Source organism: Lepisosteus oculatus, chromosome 10, assembly GCF_040954835.1.
Source record: "Lepisosteus oculatus isolate fLepOcu1 chromosome 10, fLepOcu1.hap2, whole genome shotgun sequence".
Lineage (NCBI taxonomy): Eukaryota > Metazoa > Chordata > Actinopteri > Semionotiformes > Lepisosteidae > Lepisosteus > Lepisosteus oculatus.
Window position 1 is genome coordinate 41,342,093 of NC_090705.1, and position 18,863 is coordinate 41,360,955.

General features: G+C 45.4%; 2 protein-coding genes across 2 annotated transcripts; both read left to right on the forward strand.

The window, feature by feature from the left end:
• Positions 1-169: 169 nt before the first annotated feature.
• tmem42a (transmembrane protein 42a) lies at positions 170-4,699 on the forward strand. The gene is made up of 3 exons (XM_006635613.3): positions 170-464; positions 1,812-1,958; positions 2,448-4,699. Exons 1-3 carry the CDS (start codon positions 285-287, stop codon positions 2,589-2,591), a joined length of 471 nt encoding a protein of 156 aa, XP_006635676.1. The 5' UTR covers positions 170-284; the 3' UTR covers positions 2,592-4,699.
• Positions 4,700-5,324: 625 nt separating this feature from the next.
• On the forward strand, positions 5,325-17,359 carry LOC102698637 (protein-glutamine gamma-glutamyltransferase 4). The gene is made up of 14 exons (XM_069195227.1): positions 5,325-6,319; positions 7,174-7,347; positions 7,973-8,079; positions 8,764-8,896; positions 9,709-9,827; positions 10,515-10,622; positions 11,354-11,528; positions 12,342-12,480; positions 12,786-12,889; positions 13,465-13,719; positions 14,368-14,643; positions 15,207-15,376; positions 16,176-16,312; positions 16,857-17,359. Exons 1-14 carry the CDS (start codon positions 6,307-6,309, stop codon positions 16,993-16,995), a joined length of 2,049 nt encoding a protein of 682 aa, XP_069051328.1. The 5' UTR covers positions 5,325-6,306; the 3' UTR covers positions 16,996-17,359.
• Positions 17,360-18,863: the final 1,504 nt, after the last annotated feature.

Sequence of the window (18,863 nt, forward strand, 5' to 3'; positions counted from 1 at the left end):
TATACATACATACATTATAAGAATAGTCGGTGGTACTCTACAGAAACAATTTAACAAAGTGGGGGGAAAACTACAGTTCCCAGAATTCAAAGTCTTACATCGCAGTCACGTGTGCCGTACGGGGAGGGGGGGGCGTGCCTGCAGCCGTGCAGAGCTGTGATTGGCTAACCTGTCCGGGGTGACACGAGTAGGAAATGTCGAGACGTGACTGCAACCAAACAGCACATCAAAATGTGACAGAGTGAGGAGCACCTTAAATGTTGTTAATTTCACTAACGTAGAAGATGTTCCCTGGCGTCATCTATGCATTGCTGGCAGGGTTCCTGGGGGCCGTGGCCTCCTCGTCTGCGAAGCTGTCCCTGGGAGCCGACTACCTCAAGGGGGTCTGTGAAACGGGGCTCAAAACGTGGGGCGGAGATGAGAGGCACTTCAGGAGGGCGGACGACACCACAGCCTGCGACTGGGTAAGGTGGCCCTGTGGCGGTCTGTCTCGGAGGGCAACGTCGGCTCGCAGCCGCCGAGGACAAATGACGCTCGAAACGGACAGCCTGAGCCTGGGTCCAGCGGCTTCCCAGTCGCTGACCCCGCGATGGACTGGCGCCCAGTGCGTCCTGTAGGACAGGCTGCGGCGGCTCTGCTCACGGTAGCGGGTGCACGCCGAGTCCCGCACAAGTCAGCCCTGTGCGCGGCGCTATTACGTCGTACATGATGGTCATCGTACTGTACGTGTGCCAAGGAAGGGAAACGTGCATAGTGCGTCCCGGGCAGCTTCTTCAGCCCTTTTCATTTGAAAATAATCCGATTCTCGTCCGCAGAGATTGGCAAAGTAAACACAAACAAACGCTGGCAGCTTTTTATCCGTTCGTACTCTTGCTCAGTCGAGTAAGTGGGTGATGTACTGTAAACCAGGCTGAATCTGCGTTTCAGTCGAGGTGCGTGGTGAATTCGGGGTACACGGCAAATCCCTGCAAAAAAGACCCTCGTCTTACTTCAGACTCTGTCATTTATGTATAAATTTATGACGATGTCTAACAGTAACGAAATTAATCGAAATAAGCATTAAACGTTGCATAAATCCGATCTAATAATAGAACGAATCGAGAAAAAAACTTCAAGTCTTTCCAAGCTTACACATTTTGCTGCTGCCTGAGATTACAGTCATGAAACTTTCAGCTTTCAAATAGAAGTTTAGACTTGGAAGCCGCACAGTCCGCATCAAACGGATAAAGCTAAAGAAATGTTGCTCGAGTGTAAATGAGGTGTTCAAAGAAAACGACAAAATGTCGAATGACGTGAATATTCAACCCCCTTTGCCTCCTGTATCTGCTCCAAAAGAAGTGTGAACGTTGTGAAAGCAGTTGTGTGCTCTCAGTCTGTGTGTAATCAAAATGGTTTCGTTTCGACATGTCTTGGTGTGTTATCTCCAATATTTGAGACTTTCAAGCCAAAGAGCTTGTGAAGCAAATCGGGGCTGAAGTGGCAGAGAGGCCCAGACCAGGTGAAGGTTACATATCCCTTCGAGTACAGTGCAGTCCATCATTCAGAAGTGCAACAGCTGTTACTGCCTTCACCTTCCTTTCCAGGGCACCCTGCTAAGCTGAGTAGCTGAGTACACTGGTTAGGGATGCCACCAGGAAGCCAGCAGTGTCTTTAACAGGTTCCCTGATGGCCCCCCCCCTCTCACTTTTACCCATTCTTGTGCATTGGGTTGTTTTCTAATGGGGGGAAAAAAAATCTGAACACCGAGGCCTTCCTGCCCTCGGTCTGCGCGGTGGCGAGTTCGGCGCTGAGGACGTGCCCCTGTCTTCCAGCTTCACATTCCCCTGCGGCTGGTGTGTGGTGGGCTGCTCTTCACCTGCAACGCCGTGATGTGGACCTTCTTCGCCAAAGCGCTCAGGTACTCTTCCTCTTCTGCCAGAGCCACTCTGACCACCACCGCTTCCAATTTCATATCTTCAGTAAGTGGACTCCGGGTGCGTTTCCTTCGCGGGCTGTGTGTGTGTGGGGGTTGTGCAGGACCAGCCTGAGGCAGACCCGGGTCTTGCTCACAGCACTGCCCCACGCGAGGTCTGTAGTTCAGCGTCGCAGCAGGCTCTGCTGCTGGCTAGGATCTAGGCCAGAGTTTGTAGGTCAGACTGCGATTTAAAGCCTGTGTCCGAAAATCCTTCTTCAAAAAATAAACTGCTGGGGTTTTTTTTTTTTAAAGAAAATGTCACCTTAAAAAAATATGTAACAGCTTTTGAAGATGAAGCGCTGTATTCATATAAGAAATCTGGGGTTTTGATTTCTGCCTGGTTCTGTAAGACTTAGTTTCTGCTTTACTGAACCTGCTCTCCCAGCGAGGTGGAAGTGCTGAAGAGGACCAGGTACACAGGGTGTTCTGTGGCTGTGTGCGGCTGGTGGACCTGTGTTTTCAAGGGGCTGTTCTCCTTTCCTTCTGCTTGCAGGCTTTCTTAGGGCAGCTCATCTTTGGGGAGACCCACGCCGTGCTGTGGTGGGTGGGGATCTCTCTCACTCTCTCAGGGCTCCTGGTGCTTCACCGGGCGGCTCCCCGCCCCCCAGGACCGGCCCCAGTCCAGAAGGACGAGTGAAGGGCGGTGGAGGACATCAGCATTTTACGAAGGAAATGGAAATCTTTTTAACGGTCACTGCTAACGGCCACAAGCGATAATAAAATTGGTCCTTTTTACTTGCACGTCTACGGGCATTGGGCATATCATCCTTCTTTTTGACAGCAAAGCTTTATAGTCTGTTACGGAACGAAAGCACCTGTGGGTTTCGTCCACTGTAAAGGTTTGGCTGGCTGTGTGACCGTGGTGCTGTGCCAGTCGGTGTTGGTAACTGGCGTGGGTGAGCCAGTTCATCTGCTTTACATTCACGGTCGTCCTCGGATGCGCTTATGGATGCAAACTGGGTGGATCAGATTTGCCGGTTTGGAAAGGGACCAACTTTATAATCACCCGTCAGGTTTTGTACTGGTTGTCAGCTGGCTAACAGCGCTGCTGGTAGTCGGGCATGACTCCGTCATAATCTTTCTCATGCATGCTGAGCTCTCCGAGACCTTTATCCCAAAACACTGTGAAGGGGTGAGCAGGGCTTCGTTTCTGTGTCTGCTTTCACGGAAATTAACATAAAGTTGAAACAAACGTTGTTTTGCTTAGTAAGATGTTTTTTTTATATATATAAGCATGCAATAAAAGGACAAAACTTAAACTTGATAGATAGTTACTGAAAAAGCCTACTTTCCTTTTGTAACTGTCCTGACCCAGCTGTCTCTTCCCAGATTGATCGGAAAGATTTCTCTCTCCAGTTTCCAGCTATGGAGACAATGCACACCATCCTCCATGACCGTATGAGCACTGATGATGCGGCACTCCAGCATTTAAAGTGAACTACTACATGTCCTGGACACGAAACTGGAAACTTTACCGATGTAAAGTCGCTAAACAGGGTCTTAGGCCACCATGTCTGTATACTGGGGTATAGAGTGTACCAGCGTCAGCAATTGTGCGGGAGGGATGCGGCACCATCGTTCAACCAAAAAGTCAAATGGGCTCATGCCTGTTTCAAAGGCGCCGGCGTCCCCTGTCGTAGCCATGCGAGGTGTAACCGGGCCGGTCCGCCGTATTTATACATGGCCCTGAGCATGCTGGGATGTTATTGGCTTCATTAATGCATGAGCTACACCTGTGTGGCAGCCCTTGTTTCAGTGTACTTGGTGTCCTTCACTTACCCAGACGTTTCCAGTTTTTCTGTCCCCTACGTATACATACAGAGCCTCGCACTGCAGGGTCTCTTATATTTTTGCAAATAAATGTTATCACAGATATATTCTACGATTTCCCTAAGTAACATTTCTACCTAAGCTATTTCGCCTAGCATGCAGAATGAATCTGGTGTTAATGCTACATTGATGTAACCTGCATCTAAAGCATCACAGTCGAAGGTTTGGAACAGCCGGAAAAGGCTTTAGTCTTTACTGTATTGCATTTCCCTCTCGTTACATTAACCTTGTTCTGTGACCCTTGAAAACATGTTTTGGTGGTTAGCTGTACAGCTCTCTGTGACTTTGTCTGTTTAAAAAGTCTAGTTTATGAAGTGTACATTATATTGTAAGAGTCTCTAGATGTAAAAAAATATTTTCAATGTTTCGTGTTTAAGGCAATATAAGACCTTTGACTTTGTCTTCCAAATTAAGAATCTCGCATGGTTGATTGGCACTCTGCTTTGCTTGGAAGAAAAGGAACATATTGGCTGGTTGAATGTTTTCTCAAGGCTTAGTATGCTCCCTCACAAGTTCTGTGTAATTGCCATACCCTAATCACACCCAATGGCAGAATTTCAAAAAATAACATTAATGCAACGAACAACACCTTTTCTGTGTGTAGTGTGGTCTGAGAATCATCGCTGCTGTTACACTTGAACCTAAAAATACAATGGTCCCAGTAAAGAAACATAATAGATTAACACCTTTGTTTAAAAAATAATATTTGTTAAAGGGGTGGAAGGTTCAGTTTAAGTTATGCCAAACCCTTTAATTACTTATGTGGAACCTGTTTAATACATACATTTGTAAAATGTAAATATATGTATTTTTTTAAGTAATTTTTAAAATGACCTATTAAAGGGGACATTTCATTCTGTTTAAGAAAGGAAGAATCTGGTGCAGACGCTTAAATAAACATACATTTGAGAATCATTTGATGGGTGGTTTCTCTTGTTTTGACAGTACAATTCAACGTGTTGAAGAAAACCTGTCAGAAACAAAGTGCAAAGAGTTGAGACCTCTGTGCTAGAACATCCAAAGAGTGTGACTGGAATATGAAAAAAGTGGCTTTGTTCTCTCAGAAATCAAGTTTGACCAGTTCTCTGCCCTTTTTTAGTATCGGGAGTCAAAACTGGAGAATAATACTGTAGCAGTGTTACACCCCTGAACAAATGAAAGACACAAACTCTCTCCTGCAAGTTTGAAACTGCTTTCCAAAGTCAATATTATAACTTAGAAAACAAATACGACAATAAAACAATGTAATATGGATACGCATTTTACAAGACATTGCAGAAATTGATACTGCGTATGGACAAAAATATGCACAGACTTAGTACTTGATACTTCGTCTCTTAACCAGGGCTTTTGCAACCTTGAAATATGTCGTGTGCATCATTTGGAGTTTTTTTCCATACTAAGACACAAACAGTTCTGGGTGTTTTTTATTTCACTGCTGATTGTAAATGCTTAATTGACCTTATTGGGAGTAATTAGACTGAGACGCAGAAGGAGGTCATATGACATATCATATGACCTGATGTGATATCATATATCACATATCATATGACCTGGTATATGATATACCCTAATCCAGTTTACTTTACAGGCCTCCTGAACAGTGTTGTCTCACTGAGTGCTGCTTCACCTCCCAGATCCATAGTGCCTTGCAAATGTATTCGATGTCAGTGTTGCCACATTTTGTTCAGTTACAAATAGCATGTGCACGTTTCTTTAAAGCGAATAGATTTGATGGAAACGTGAATGCTCAAACTGAACACTAAAAATAAATATGATGGTTGTGTTAGTGTTCACCTCCCAACCTACAGTAATACGTGAGGGAAGTACTTAAGGTGGCAGTTAACAGGTGTGATATGTCTCCTCACGCACTGGGATGACAGTCACCGCTAACCTATCAGCTGCGACTGCAGGAGGAGGTCTTTGAGAAAGATTGGGGGAGGTGGGTTGTTTTACTTCTTGGATTTCTTGTTCTTTTTCCTCTTTCCCCCTTCTCCCTTTCGCTATCTTTAAAAACTTGTGCTACCTACCAAAGGACTCAGATGGGCCAGACGGCCTCCTCAGCCTTGTAACCCTCATGTTCCAAACTCAGTTACTGATTCTTCTGGCGAGCGAGCTGGGGGTCGTTCGTGTTGTTCACCGATAGTCACCCCTGATGCTGGAGGGCCAGTGCGTCTTCTGGTTTTCTGTCAGCCCCGGATTCCTAATGACTTGATCTGAATGTGTGCCTAATGGATTCTGGTGCAAAGTAGCAATGATCAAGGGCTGCTTTTTTGTTTGAATTCTCCAGTGTGTGTGTGTGTGTGGAAATTGACCAATCCTCTCACTCTGGGCTATGCAGTATATCAAATTGAAATGCATAAGTTTCCTTCCCAATTTTTATCCGATTGGAACTGGTCAAAGTTTCCACTCCTTTGGCACATGGCCAAAAAGAAAGCTATAAAGGAGGTTTGTCACAGAGTTGAGTGTCAGGTCTGACGGTCGATGCCATTTCAACTAAAACGGTTCCTAAGCGAAGAATCATGAGCAAATCAGGTAAGTTGTTGTTTTGTTAAAAATATATATATATAACAATGGGCAAATCTGGTAAGCTTTTTTGCACATAAAAATAAATAAAAATAGATTAAGATGACAAAATCGTGTTGAAAATGATGTCCGATGGTCTGGATGTTTGAGGACGCCCGAAACCTCATGTTTCAGTAGCGTTTTTAATTTTTGTAAAAACATCGTGTATGTGCAAATAATTCTGCTGCTTTTGATACAAACACTATAATTACTTCTAATATCATTACTGCCAGCAATACTTCTAGGGTTTGATAATATTGGTTAACTTTTCCTCAGGAACAAAGGGCGAATGAATATTTGCATTTTAAGGGCGCAATTTTGAAGTCGCATTTCACGTAACAATAATCTTTGCTAAACCTTTACTTAAAAAAATTACACATTCATTGGTAAAAATGTTGCTTTGTCTGGAGATTGAACATCTTTACAAAACTTATTTTTAGCTCATAAAGTCCTACACCGAACCAAAGGCTTAGAAAAAACTAAAGCTCTCAACTTTAAACGTCTGAAAGCTACAGAAAATCTGAATAATGACTTGTTTTTTGTGTTGATACATTTAACGCACTTTTTGTAGATGGGTGCCGACTGTTTTTGTTTTCGGTCAATTGTGAACACCACGTCTTCACAATGTGCGTGAGATTCTATTTTAAGGCGGTGCAGGGAATTTTATAGAGGCAGCAAAACGCAATACATCTATTGGTGCCAATAGTATTTATTGTGTTTTATTGTTTCTGCCGACAAAGTCCCACTCAAAGGAAATTCATTTATAGGCATCAATCGATCATTCCGAAGGCTAAAAGGTCATTAATATATTTTTTTTTTTTCAGATTTGAAGGTTTCCCGCATTGATTTCCTGGAAAAGCACAACGCCTCACTCCATCACACCTCCGAGTACGTGAACTCCGGGCTGATCGTGAGGCGCGGCCAGGCGTTTACAGTCAGGGTGACCCTGAGCAGAGAGCTCTGCCCGCAGGACCGCCTCTTCCTCCAGCTCGCCGTAGGTGAGAGCGCTGTGCGGGATACGGCGGTGGGCTTTTACTTACTTAGGTCATCTCAGCACGCTAACTGACACGATGGGGAAAACCCCCGCAAGCAAAGACAACCGAATTGTTATTGTCATAGAGATGTATGAGCTGGAAAAGCTACCCTTTCAGGTGAGGCTGCAGAAGGAGGTCTTTGAGAGAGACTGGGAGAGACGGAGTGTTTCGCTACCCAATCATAATAATTATATTGAATTCTTGGATTTCTTGTCCCTTTTCCTCTTCCCTGCTTTCTCCCTAGCACTATGGTCTGTTATTAGTATGGTCACTATTAGCAGGCTTTATACACCCTTTCATCTTGATCGTAGCATTCCATGTTTTGTGGTGGCCGGCAACTGCATTTCTGGACCTTCATCTTTGTATGTTAAAAATAATAATAATAATAATAATAATAATAATAATAATAATAAACTGCAAGGGAAAAGTGAACCCGTTTGAGCAGTAGATAAGTTCAAGCAGCCTTTTATTTAAAAAAAACAAGGACTGTCATGTAACAGCTGAAAGCTGGCTGGCGGTGTGTCTGGCGCGATGGTGAGCCGCCCTGCCTGACTCTCTGCATTCCCCCGCCTGACTCTCCGGCGCACAGGCAGTCAGCCCCTGCAGTCCAGAGAGTCCCTGCTGCTGATCCCGCTGAGCCAGTCCCAGGAGCCCTCTCGCTGGAGAGCCAACATCGCCCGCATCTCGGGACCGGAGGTTCGGGGGCCGGGGGGGAAACCGTGCGCAGATACCAGGGGGGAAGGCCTGCCTCCAGCCACTATATGACTACTTTATCCAGCACAGGGTCACGGGAAGCAGGGGGCGCAGGGTACATACCCACTCACACTGTGGGTGTGGGAGCTGGTTTTCCCCGAAGCCAAAAAACCAAGCAGTGAGAGGAAACCGGAGCACCCAGAGGAAACCCACGCAAATTAAGACCCAGGCGTCTTCATTTGTGTAGGGCAAAAGACTGCCTTTGGTGCTTTCATGACAATCCAGCTGCATTCGTCGTTACACATCTTCTGATACATACAGTGACTAGTTCATTATGCTTGTAACTAGTAAAACTCTCCCTCCTCTGAACTGATTGGACACCTTCTATGAGCATTTAGATCCTGCAGGAAGCCTGCTGTCAGTATCACAAATCCCGTGCTTTGCCTTCAATGGGGAATACTATTCAATTGCTAGCAGGGCAGTTGAAGATGTTATCCTGGAATTGGTTTGCAAATCATTGTAAAATTCCTCCCAAAGTCTTGTAGTTTAGTCACTTAAAACACCAGGAGCTTTCATTAGGCATTCTGATTTTAACATAATGAAAAACAGCACTGCAATACCAGTCACGGCACCTATATCGACTCGGATGGTTGTGTAGTTCACAGTGTTCTCTTGTTTCTGTGGCAGATTGAAGTGGAAGTCAAACTTGCTCCCAATGCTATCGTGGGAAAGTATTCCTTCAAAGTGAAGATTGGAGAAGACTACACTTATGAGACGGAGAACGGCCATTTCTACGTGTTATTTAACCCATGGTGTGAAGGTACTCTTGCTGTTTCGTGTTTATTGAGTATTTATGGATGGCTTAGCTGGCCTGATGACGGCGAGCCCCCTGTTCGTAGGGTGAGGAGGCTGGGACTCCCTGCAGTGTGAGGAGTGAACCAGGGGGCAGCTGCACAGGAGGTGGGGTGCAGAATGAAGAGGTATCCTGGTCAGGTGACTGAGAGTAGTAGCTCATTCCTCTAGAGCAGGGGTCCCCAACCTTTTTTGTCAGCTAAACCCCTTCAACCTAAATTATTTGCCTCATGTACCCCCTTGAGGTTTTAACTTACTCAAACCTTTCAATCAATATAGATAAACGCTAAAGCAACCCTCTTAACATGCTTCTTTTCACTTTGTAAAATGTTAATATGACTACTGTTGTTTTTCTTATTCTTCTTATTGCATTGGTATGTATTAATAGGACTATTTAATTTGACATTTACGTTTCCATCACAATCTCACGAACCTCCGGTTGGGAGCCCTTGCTCTAGAGGATTCTGGGAAATGTGGTCCTGTCCCTATATACAGCTTTGAGAAATGACTTCAAGAACAATTAAAGTTTAGAACAGTTTTCTTTAGAAAGGCTCGGTTGACATCAACTCTCCTGAACGTCAGTCAAGAACTTGAGGGGCGGCAGATGTTTGTAACGGATTCATTTCAGTGAATGAATAATGTGATAGACGTTTACCAGTGAAAATCCACAGCAGCAAAGTCCCGGAGCTCTGCTCTGAGTCACAGGCTGATGAACGCGTGTGAGCAGAAAGAGGCTTGCTGGCCGGCCTGCGTCCAAGCTGTGTGTGTGCTCTCTCCCAGACGATGATGTCCATCTTCCCGAAGAAGACGCCCGGCAGGAATATGTCCTCAAGGACACAGGCTACATCTACACTGGCTCGGTCAATGATATCACAGGAAAGCCGTGGAACTTCGGCCAGGTACCACAGGGACAAATCCGAGGGCCTACACAGGCGCAGAGATTCAGAGCTGTGTGGAGTGAGAGACGGCTCAGGCCAGGGCTGAACAATGGACACGCTCACAGATGAGCCTCATGACTGTGTGTTGGGAAGGGTATCTTATACTGGTGCAGAAATGAAAAGTGAAGAGACCTCCTGACATTAGATCATTGATTTGACGCATTTAGGAGCCTCACTAATTTAAGAAGTGCATTGGTAGCATCCTTTTTATCTTTTGCTTATCTAGTAACATCAGTTCGTTTAATTTCGATTTCTCAATTGCATCGAGACAAGAATTTAGTCAATCAAAATAATGTTAAACCAAACCCGCTGAGAGAGATGAATTTGAGTCTTGAAGTGTCAGCAGTTTCATATTTATAAAATATTTATTTGAAAGGTAGCCACTAAGGTTGCCATCGTGTTTCATTAGCTCTTAACTCACAGAAATAATGTCCCCTGTAGAGTAAGGAAGAAAAGCAAGGCGTATGTTAAGTGCATGAAAGTTCAGAAACATAAGTAATATCCAAACTTAGACATTATCAACTAGTCTATAGTCACACACCCATGAAAAGTCAGGTCATAATCCTTCTTTTGCCATTACACATTCACATGCTAATGTGTTTGAAGGCGTTGGAGTCCTACTAAATCCCGGCTTCTCTCCTTCGACAGTTTGAGAGGAATGTGCTGGACTGCTGCTTGTATCTGCTGGACAAGAAAGGGCTGAAGCAGTCTGCCAGGAGGGAGCCAGTGCGTGTGGCCCGGGCCATGTCCGCCGTGGTGAGTCCAGTGTCCCCGTCAGGCCGGCTGGGTCCCTGGCTTTCACCGTGAGCCACACACACCCCCCCCACATCTCATGCCAACGATCTGGTTGGCCAGTGAAACAGATTATGTGGAGTGCGGTTTATAGAACGTTCCATACGTACCTTGAAAGGGGTCTCTGCTCTGTAAAGCAAAGTACTGATCAGGAGACGGGACCTGTTCTCCCATTTGCTGTACATGTGCCTTCCAAGTATTTTTAGAGGGCCCAAGGTACAGTAGGTTTCTTGGATTTGTGGTGTTCATATACCACAGTTTACTGAAGATACATGGGGTTGGGAAAGGCACTTTATAAATAAATGTATTATTATTATTATTATTATTATTATTATTATTATTATTATTATTATTATTAGTGCAACATATCTTCTAGGTTTGTCTCACGTACAACACAAACAAAAAACACATGTGCAAAGACAACTCAGGTGAGTTCTGGCGAGGAATGTGTCTGCAGGTTTTAGACCTTGCAAAGAGACTCATTCCCAGTCTGCAGACAGGGAATCATAGCAGGTTTAATCCAGCTACTCCAAGGAAACCTGATACACCTGTGAGTTAACTCCCAATTCCTTTCTTTGCTCTAGCATGACTGTGTGCGGTTTTCCATACACTCACCACAGAAAACCCGGGCTGGAATTCAATGTGTGCTTTTATAAAGCCTGTATTAAATTTAGGTCTTGTTTTGTGATATTCAGGTCAACTCCAATGATGAAAATGGGGTTCTGTATGGAAACTGGTCTGGGAACTACGCAGATGGTACCCCTCCAGTCTACTGGACTGGCAGCTCGGCTATCCTACAGCAGTACTATGAGTCCAGAGAGCCAGTGCGCTATGGACAGTGCTGGGTGTTTTCAGGAGTTCTCACTACAGGTAATAAGACAACAGTATTACAGTGTGTTCTTCTTCCAAACACAGCTCAAACTAACACTATTTTTCAACTTTGACAAATCTGCCGAATAATTATGGAGCAGACTATGGCATTGCTGCCTCGCAGTGCTGGAGTCCTGGGCTCACTTCCAGATCTGGGGTGCTGTGTGTATTTTCTCCCTGTTTTTCCATGGGTTTCCTCCAGGTGCTTTGGTTTCCTCCCACAGTCAAAAGACATGCTGGTATGTGAAGTGGCTTCTGGGACAATTGCTCCTGGTGTGTGTGTCTTTGTGATGGACCTGACCCCCTGCTTTGCACTCATATCTTGCTGGGATAGGCTCTGTCTCCCCCAAGACTGAATTGGAAGAAGCAGATGGATGGATAAAATTAAACCAATATGACTATAACATTTTTGGAAAAACTGGTGTCCTCATGTTTATAGGTGCAACAGTGTGAAGCTTGGAATACAGTAGGTGGTCTTGACTCTGCTTAGTACTTACTATCTTGTTTCCAGTTTGCCCTTTTTAACAAAACTTCTGGAATGAGTGATTGCAGCTCAGAAGTACTGTAGCTTCCTTCTCAAGTTTGAAACTTTCCACCCGGGGTTTAGAGAGAGACAGAGCACTGAAACAACCTTTGTCAAAGGGGTCAGTCATTTGCCAATGGCCTCTGACTCCATGATAATGTTCCTCCCCTACTGGATGAAGTAGTTTGTGTTACTAAACTTTCACTCTGGTAAATGTTAAATTGAGGGATAATAATAATACGAGCACATGCTATGCAAAACACACCAAACACCACGGTTCTCCTGTCCAGTGATGAGGTGCCTGGGAATCCCGTCTAGGAGTGTGACCAACTTCTGCTCAGCCCATGACACAGAAGGAAACCTGACTATTGACATCTACCTTAACCAAAAGGGGGAGAAGCTAAACGACATAACCACCGACTCTGTTTGGTAAATGTTTTTTCTTTCCTTCCAAGGTAGAAATTGAGCTTTATCATAGCATCGTGCCTTAATGCATACTACCTTCAGCAGTGGAGTAGTTGACTGTGTCTGGTTCTAATGGAGACCAGTCCAAGGTGTGGTTCTGGTATACAGAAAGGAATGTATAGTGTGGGAATATACAGTAGATGATGCAAATAAACTGGGATGATTCAGAAAGTTCACTGGATCAGGAAGCAGACTACTCTCAATAAGGCAGTATTATTTCCAGGCTTTGAGGTTTCTCGTGCTCAGAACGAAATCCTGTGTCTGTGCAGGAACTTCCACGTGTGGAACGATGTGTGGATGAAGAGGCCAGACCTCCCGGAGGGTTACGATGGCTGGCAGGCGCTAGACGCCACGCCGCAGGAGGAGAGTGAAGGTGGGAGAAAGAGCGTTCGCCCGTCACCGCTGACGGCAGGGTGCCACGTCTGCAAACACCGTATCCTGCCAGACGAAGCTTCTTACAGGGCAGGAGAGTCTGGATTCTAATCTCACAAGCAGCACCTATAAAAAAACAGTACCTGAGGCCTGAGGCATGGACCTGGAATGCGAAGTGATTTACGCAGCTTACGTTAGTTACCACCTGGTCGTGGTTGGAACCTAGTTAACCTAGTTTACCCCAATCAGTTGTGAGCCCTGAATGCCATATTGGCAAGGCAGTGCAGAGTACACACAGTTTCTGGGCTGCGTAAAAGAGTGTAAAATCCTGCCTGCTTTCTGATCGTGTCCTCATAGTCTTTAAGCAGTACAGCCAGCCAGCGTTTTTTTTCTTGAATGTACTTGAGGCAAGTTTCCACCCTGTTTAGCATCTCAGAAGTGGTAGAATCAGGATACGGGTTAGTCATGCTGCTGACAAGGAAATGACAAATTGCTTGGAAGGTGATGAAATAGCAGGTATGTGGCACACATACTGTATCTATAAGTCACTTGATAAGAAAAGCTTTCCGTGTCTAGGTATTTTTCAGTGTGGCCCGTCACCTCTGTCAGCCATAAAGAAAGGTGAGGTCTACTTGGCCTACGACACCAAGTTCATCTTTGCCGAAGTCAATGCTGACAGGATCATCTGGCTGGTGGAGAACCCTAAAACTGACCAGCAGAAGACCACCAGACTGCGGGCTCACTACAGCGCTGTGGGCAAGAACATCAGCACCAAGGCCCTGGGCAAGGACGAGCGCCAGGACATCACCGAGCTGTACAAGTTTCCAGAGGGTGTGATACAGTGGTGTTTACCTGTTCATGACCTGCGATTAAACGGGACCTGAAGAGGACCCACTGATTTGTGAATATTTCGTGTTAATAATCAGTGGTCAGATTGTGGGCTCAAAGTACATGATCCAGTGACAACTGAGCAATATCAAAAGAACAGCACCTAGACACTGGGCATAGACGCCCGAGAACCTGAGTTAGTGACCATTAGGGCTTCGTTATGACAGTTGACCCTACTGCATAATCCTTAGGCCTACAAAAACAATATGGAATCAAGAAAATACCTAAAATATTCAAATGCTTGTATGTTTATCAATTACACAGTGATATGCCATTTAGCCTATCAAGGTTTCCTGGTCCTGCAGAAAAGCAGAAGAGGCAGTAGTGTGAGTCTGGATAGGATGTCCACCTCAATTGATTTTGGGGGGTGGCACGCAATTTTGAATAGATGGTATGTTGCACGGAAAAAAATGGGGAAAAAATATGCTCTACAGTATATCAATGCTTTTTTACATGGGTGGCTAGTTGGAGTAGTTAGGAAATGTGTTATTCCCTTGAATCAAAGATTGGAAAATGTCTTCTATGAGCAAAGGCTGGTGAAAGTGTTTGCAGTGGTGCTGATCTAAGCCCAGACCTCTGCCTCACCCTTAGGTACCCCGGAGGAGAGAAAGGTAATGGAAAGAGCTTCTGCAGTTTGTTTCCCGGATGTTCCCATCCCAACACCTCAGTCTATCCAGCTCGGCTTTGAGTCGGACAAGTCCTTCCTGCTGGGATCCCCCATAACTTTCCAGATCTCGCTCAGCAACAACTCGTCTCAGAGCCAAGCTGTTGCCCTCACGGCAGCCTGCCAGCTCCAGACCTACAATGGAAAGACACTGGCCACCATCAAGGCCTTGAAGCAGGAGGTGACGGTCATGGCCAACGCCTGTAAGGCAACTGTTTCTTTCATTGCTCTGTATTGTGGCCCGAAATCAAACCCCTGACCCTAACCCTAACCCTATACTCAACCCCAAACACAATTCTGAATCTAACCCTCAATACATCCCTGTCCCGCCCATAATCCTAACCCTCAGGTCAGCCTATCCCTAATCTTTAACCTGATGTCAACCCTAACTGTAGCACAAACCATTGCCTTTGCTTTAAGTCAAACCAGGAATTTCCACACCTTTAACTCAACACCTCAAATGAATCCGTTTTCCTATCTGTAAGCTCTGTTGCCTATTCCTAAATCATAGCAAATCCCTAGTCTTAGTCTTAACCTTATCCTTAACCTGACCTTCTCAGGTTTAAGGTCTAAGTTTAAACTGTGCCTCAAGCATAACCCTTATGCTCAATCAGGCCCTAGCTCTAACCCTAACCCTGGTTTTTGTTTCTTAACGCTTAACCAAGTCTCTGACCTCTGTCATGACATTTACTTTTGCTCCCAGTTGTTTCCACCCCTGCCTCCTGGCTAACCAAATGCTGTGTGCTTTCTCTTCTCATTCTGTTAGGCACTTCTGTTCCGGTGGTCATCGAGGCCAGTGACTATCTGCAGCACCTGTCCATGGCTAGCGATGATCTTCTTGTGAGAGTTACTGCAGTGGGCGAGAACAAGGACTCCAATTCAGTCTTCGCAGATGACACCACTCTCTCCTTCAAATATCCACCCATCACTGTTGATGTAAGCTGTGGGTGAAAACTACCACAAAGTACTTCATAGGGAAATGAAAAAAAGGGAAAATATGGATATAATGTAGTGTATGCTATGCACAATGTTTTTTTTAAATATAGCTTGATTAGTTCTTGAGATGGAGTGCCCAGGTTTTGATCTAGTTATTGATTTATTTGATTGAGTTATGGCTGACAGCCATATGAATATAAATATGTTGGGGAATTCCCATTTAGCAATTAAAAAGAGAGGCAACTTCTTAAGCTGTCTTCATGCCATCTTCTGAATCCACATCCCAGTTCGCCCTGTCGTAGTGCTCATATTCATTGCTCAGCCCCATGGTGTATATATGGGGCTTGATGGGATTTGTAAAGGCAGGCCTGGATGATGCTGTCTGAGTCTGAGTAAACCAAGGCAGGTATTTAGCACGTGCCATTTTCTTTCGTTTCTATGAAACACCCATTTCCCCCGGTTACCGAAAGCTGCACTTACACATTCGAGCTGATGCTGCACCTTGTCGTTGACGTCAGTTGTCTATCAGAGTTGACCTTTGAGGGGAAGGAAGTGAATCTTCCCACTTAACCCAAGATGGTGGATCTGGGGACCGCTCAGTGAGAACTTTGGAAGAGATCACAACCTCAGCCTTCTGAGTGTTAAGCAGCAGTCCTGTTTCCTTGTACGCCTCTGCAAGGACAAGCGAGCGCATACCCCAGCATCCAACTGCTACTCTGATGGGCGACTGCATCGAGTTGAACCCACATGAAGTCGAGATCTTGATACCTGTGATTTTGTTTCTGTTCCTCTTTCTCAGATGCCAGCAACAGCCAAGACCGGCGAGCCCTTCACTTGCACCTTCACCTTTAAGAACAACATCGGTGTGGTGATGGAGAGCTGCAAGCTGCACGTGGAGGGACTGGGGCTGTTCAGGCTGGAAACATTCGACCAGGGGTAAGAGAGCATTTACCCAGCTTGCAGCAGGCGTGCCTTTTCTTTTATAAGCAGAATTAAAAGCCTCTGTTTTTAAGTGGCTTCTATAGCATAACTTATTGCTTCTCATTTGGATGTTTTAGGCCTGCGGGTTGGTGGTTTTTTAGCAGGGGTTTACTTCTCCATAGTAAAAATATGATCTGGGGACTTCCGAGTAGTACTGGCGGTAAGGAAACTTGCCTCAAGTGTCACAAAGAGCTTCTGTGATCAGGGGTTCGAGCCTGGGTCACTAGCCAACTGTGACTGCGATTCCCCAAGCCAAGCGCTGCTTCAGGTTGGGTGGGGGTCTGCCAGGAACCTCTTGGCTCTCAGCGACACAGTGACCCCCGCGGTCTCCTGGGTTCTCGCAGGCCTGCAAGTGTGTTGTACAGCTAGACAGCTGGACTCAAACTGAGTTTTTGAAAAGCGCACAATGGAATAATCCAGATTGGGGCGCAGTGCAAGAAACAGTTGGCGTTTCTACATAATCTGTGGCTAAAACTGGATCTTTTACGTCGTCTCCTAGTAACGTGAGGGCTGGTGGGATCTTCAGATCCAAAATCATCTGCACACCAGACAGAAGAGGTGAGCGGAAGATCATCGCCAAGATCACAAGCGACCAGATCAGTGGGATCAGTGCAGAGAGATCAATCACCATCATCTGAGCTTGAGTCAGCAGGTGAACACAGGATCTCTGATGATGACGGGACATTTCCCTTATAATCTACTGCTAAATTTGAAAATTATATCATAGATTTTGTGGTAATGCCTAATTGCATAATTCACTTTCTAACCATTCACGAAGAAATCAAACTGAAGCGTTATTAAGCAAAATAATCATTGTTCATTATATTTAAGATTAGGATATCAATGGATATTTGGTGTTAACATGCAATCAGAAACAGTGCATTATGTGAATGATTATCAGTTGAGTTAATCAGGGGATGGGAAATGTATTTTTGTCTTTTTTTTGGCAGACTGGTTACTCTTCCTTTGCTGGGGAAAAATAAGATTGCAAATACCCCATCACTTTTTTGTTTGTCTTAATCTTTTGCATTTCAGTGAAACTCATCTCCCGGTGTAATTTCCTACTTGTGTTGAAAAATACACAGTTCTCCTGCATGATTTGCAACACTATAGAAATCTGCAATTATTAATAAAGCTCCAAAACAGGTTGCAAGTCAGCTGAAGGCCATTTCCAGTCTGTCAAGAGTCTTGTGAGTTAAAAATGATTAGGCAGTTGCTATTTTCCTGCACTCCAGATCGGAGCAACGTGCCTTTATTAATCTGCACAGCCTCCCGCAGGGGGTCATTAGCTGGTTTTCCTCTGTGGTTTTCTTCCTTGCTCTGCTTGCCTGTTTGTTTTCTGAAAGCATGACGTGTCTGGGCCACTAACCGTGCTAAAATTATTAGGTTACCATGGGGACGTTCTCGTCACATGTAGCACGCTTATTCTTGAAGTGACCTTAATTTACTAAAACCTATTCACGTATTTGTCACATTTAATATTGCCTGATGCAAAGAGACCGTTTTAACTGCACCGCACCCACGTTCTTCTGCCTCAGGTGTGCACACCGGGGAGGTGTGGCCTGCAGGCTCTCAGAGCCCAGCTCAATCACTTGAACAGTGTTGTGGTTGATAGCAGCAGGGATGAGTCAGACAACCACAGGTAAAATAAAATCACCAGTGAGCAGGCGTCCACAGCAGAAGGGTGGACCTGTGGTCAGGCCTTGGCACCAGTAAGTGGAAGGTCGTGGGGTGACAACGTCCGGGATGTGTCGTTGCAGAATTACGTGCTCCGCTAAAATATAACTGGGATGATTTTGTGAGTCTCCCTGCCTCCACCTCCACATATTTTTGACGGTTTCTGTGCTCCATCCATCCATCCGTTTTCTATCGTCTATTTCCATCTCTCGCTTTAACCAAGACAGGGTCATGGGGGGAGCCGCAGCCCGTGCTGGCTGGGCAGGGGACACCCTGGACAGGAGACAAGCCCAGCTCAGGACAGACACACACAAACACACACACACACACACTCACACCAGGGCCACGTTTCCCAGAAGCCAGTTCACCACCCAGTATGTGTTTGGAGGAACGTGTGGGAGGAAAGCAGGGCACTCAGGGGAAACCCACATGAACACAGGGGGGGCACAGGTCTGGAACTGAACAAGCACTGAGGCAGCAGCGCTGACTGCTGCTCCACCTGCCTTCATGACTCTGAAATATAGTGCGCTGGGGTTACAGTCTTCAGGACCTGATGCTTAGTTGAAATGTCCAGTAGATGGTGCAAAAACCCATAGACATACAAGCCCCATTCTGGAGAAGGGTGACACGTTAATGGTTGCTGAAGTTATCATGGGATTAGAGCAACTATTATTAGGCTCGGAGTGGTATACAAAACATTTCACTGGTCTTTGTCTCAGCTGCTGTTTGCATTTTCCACTGAGTGACACCTACACCTGTCACAGCTGAGCTGTTCAATGGACATGCAATTTACACTCACATGAAAGTCTGAGAATGAAATGCAACAGCA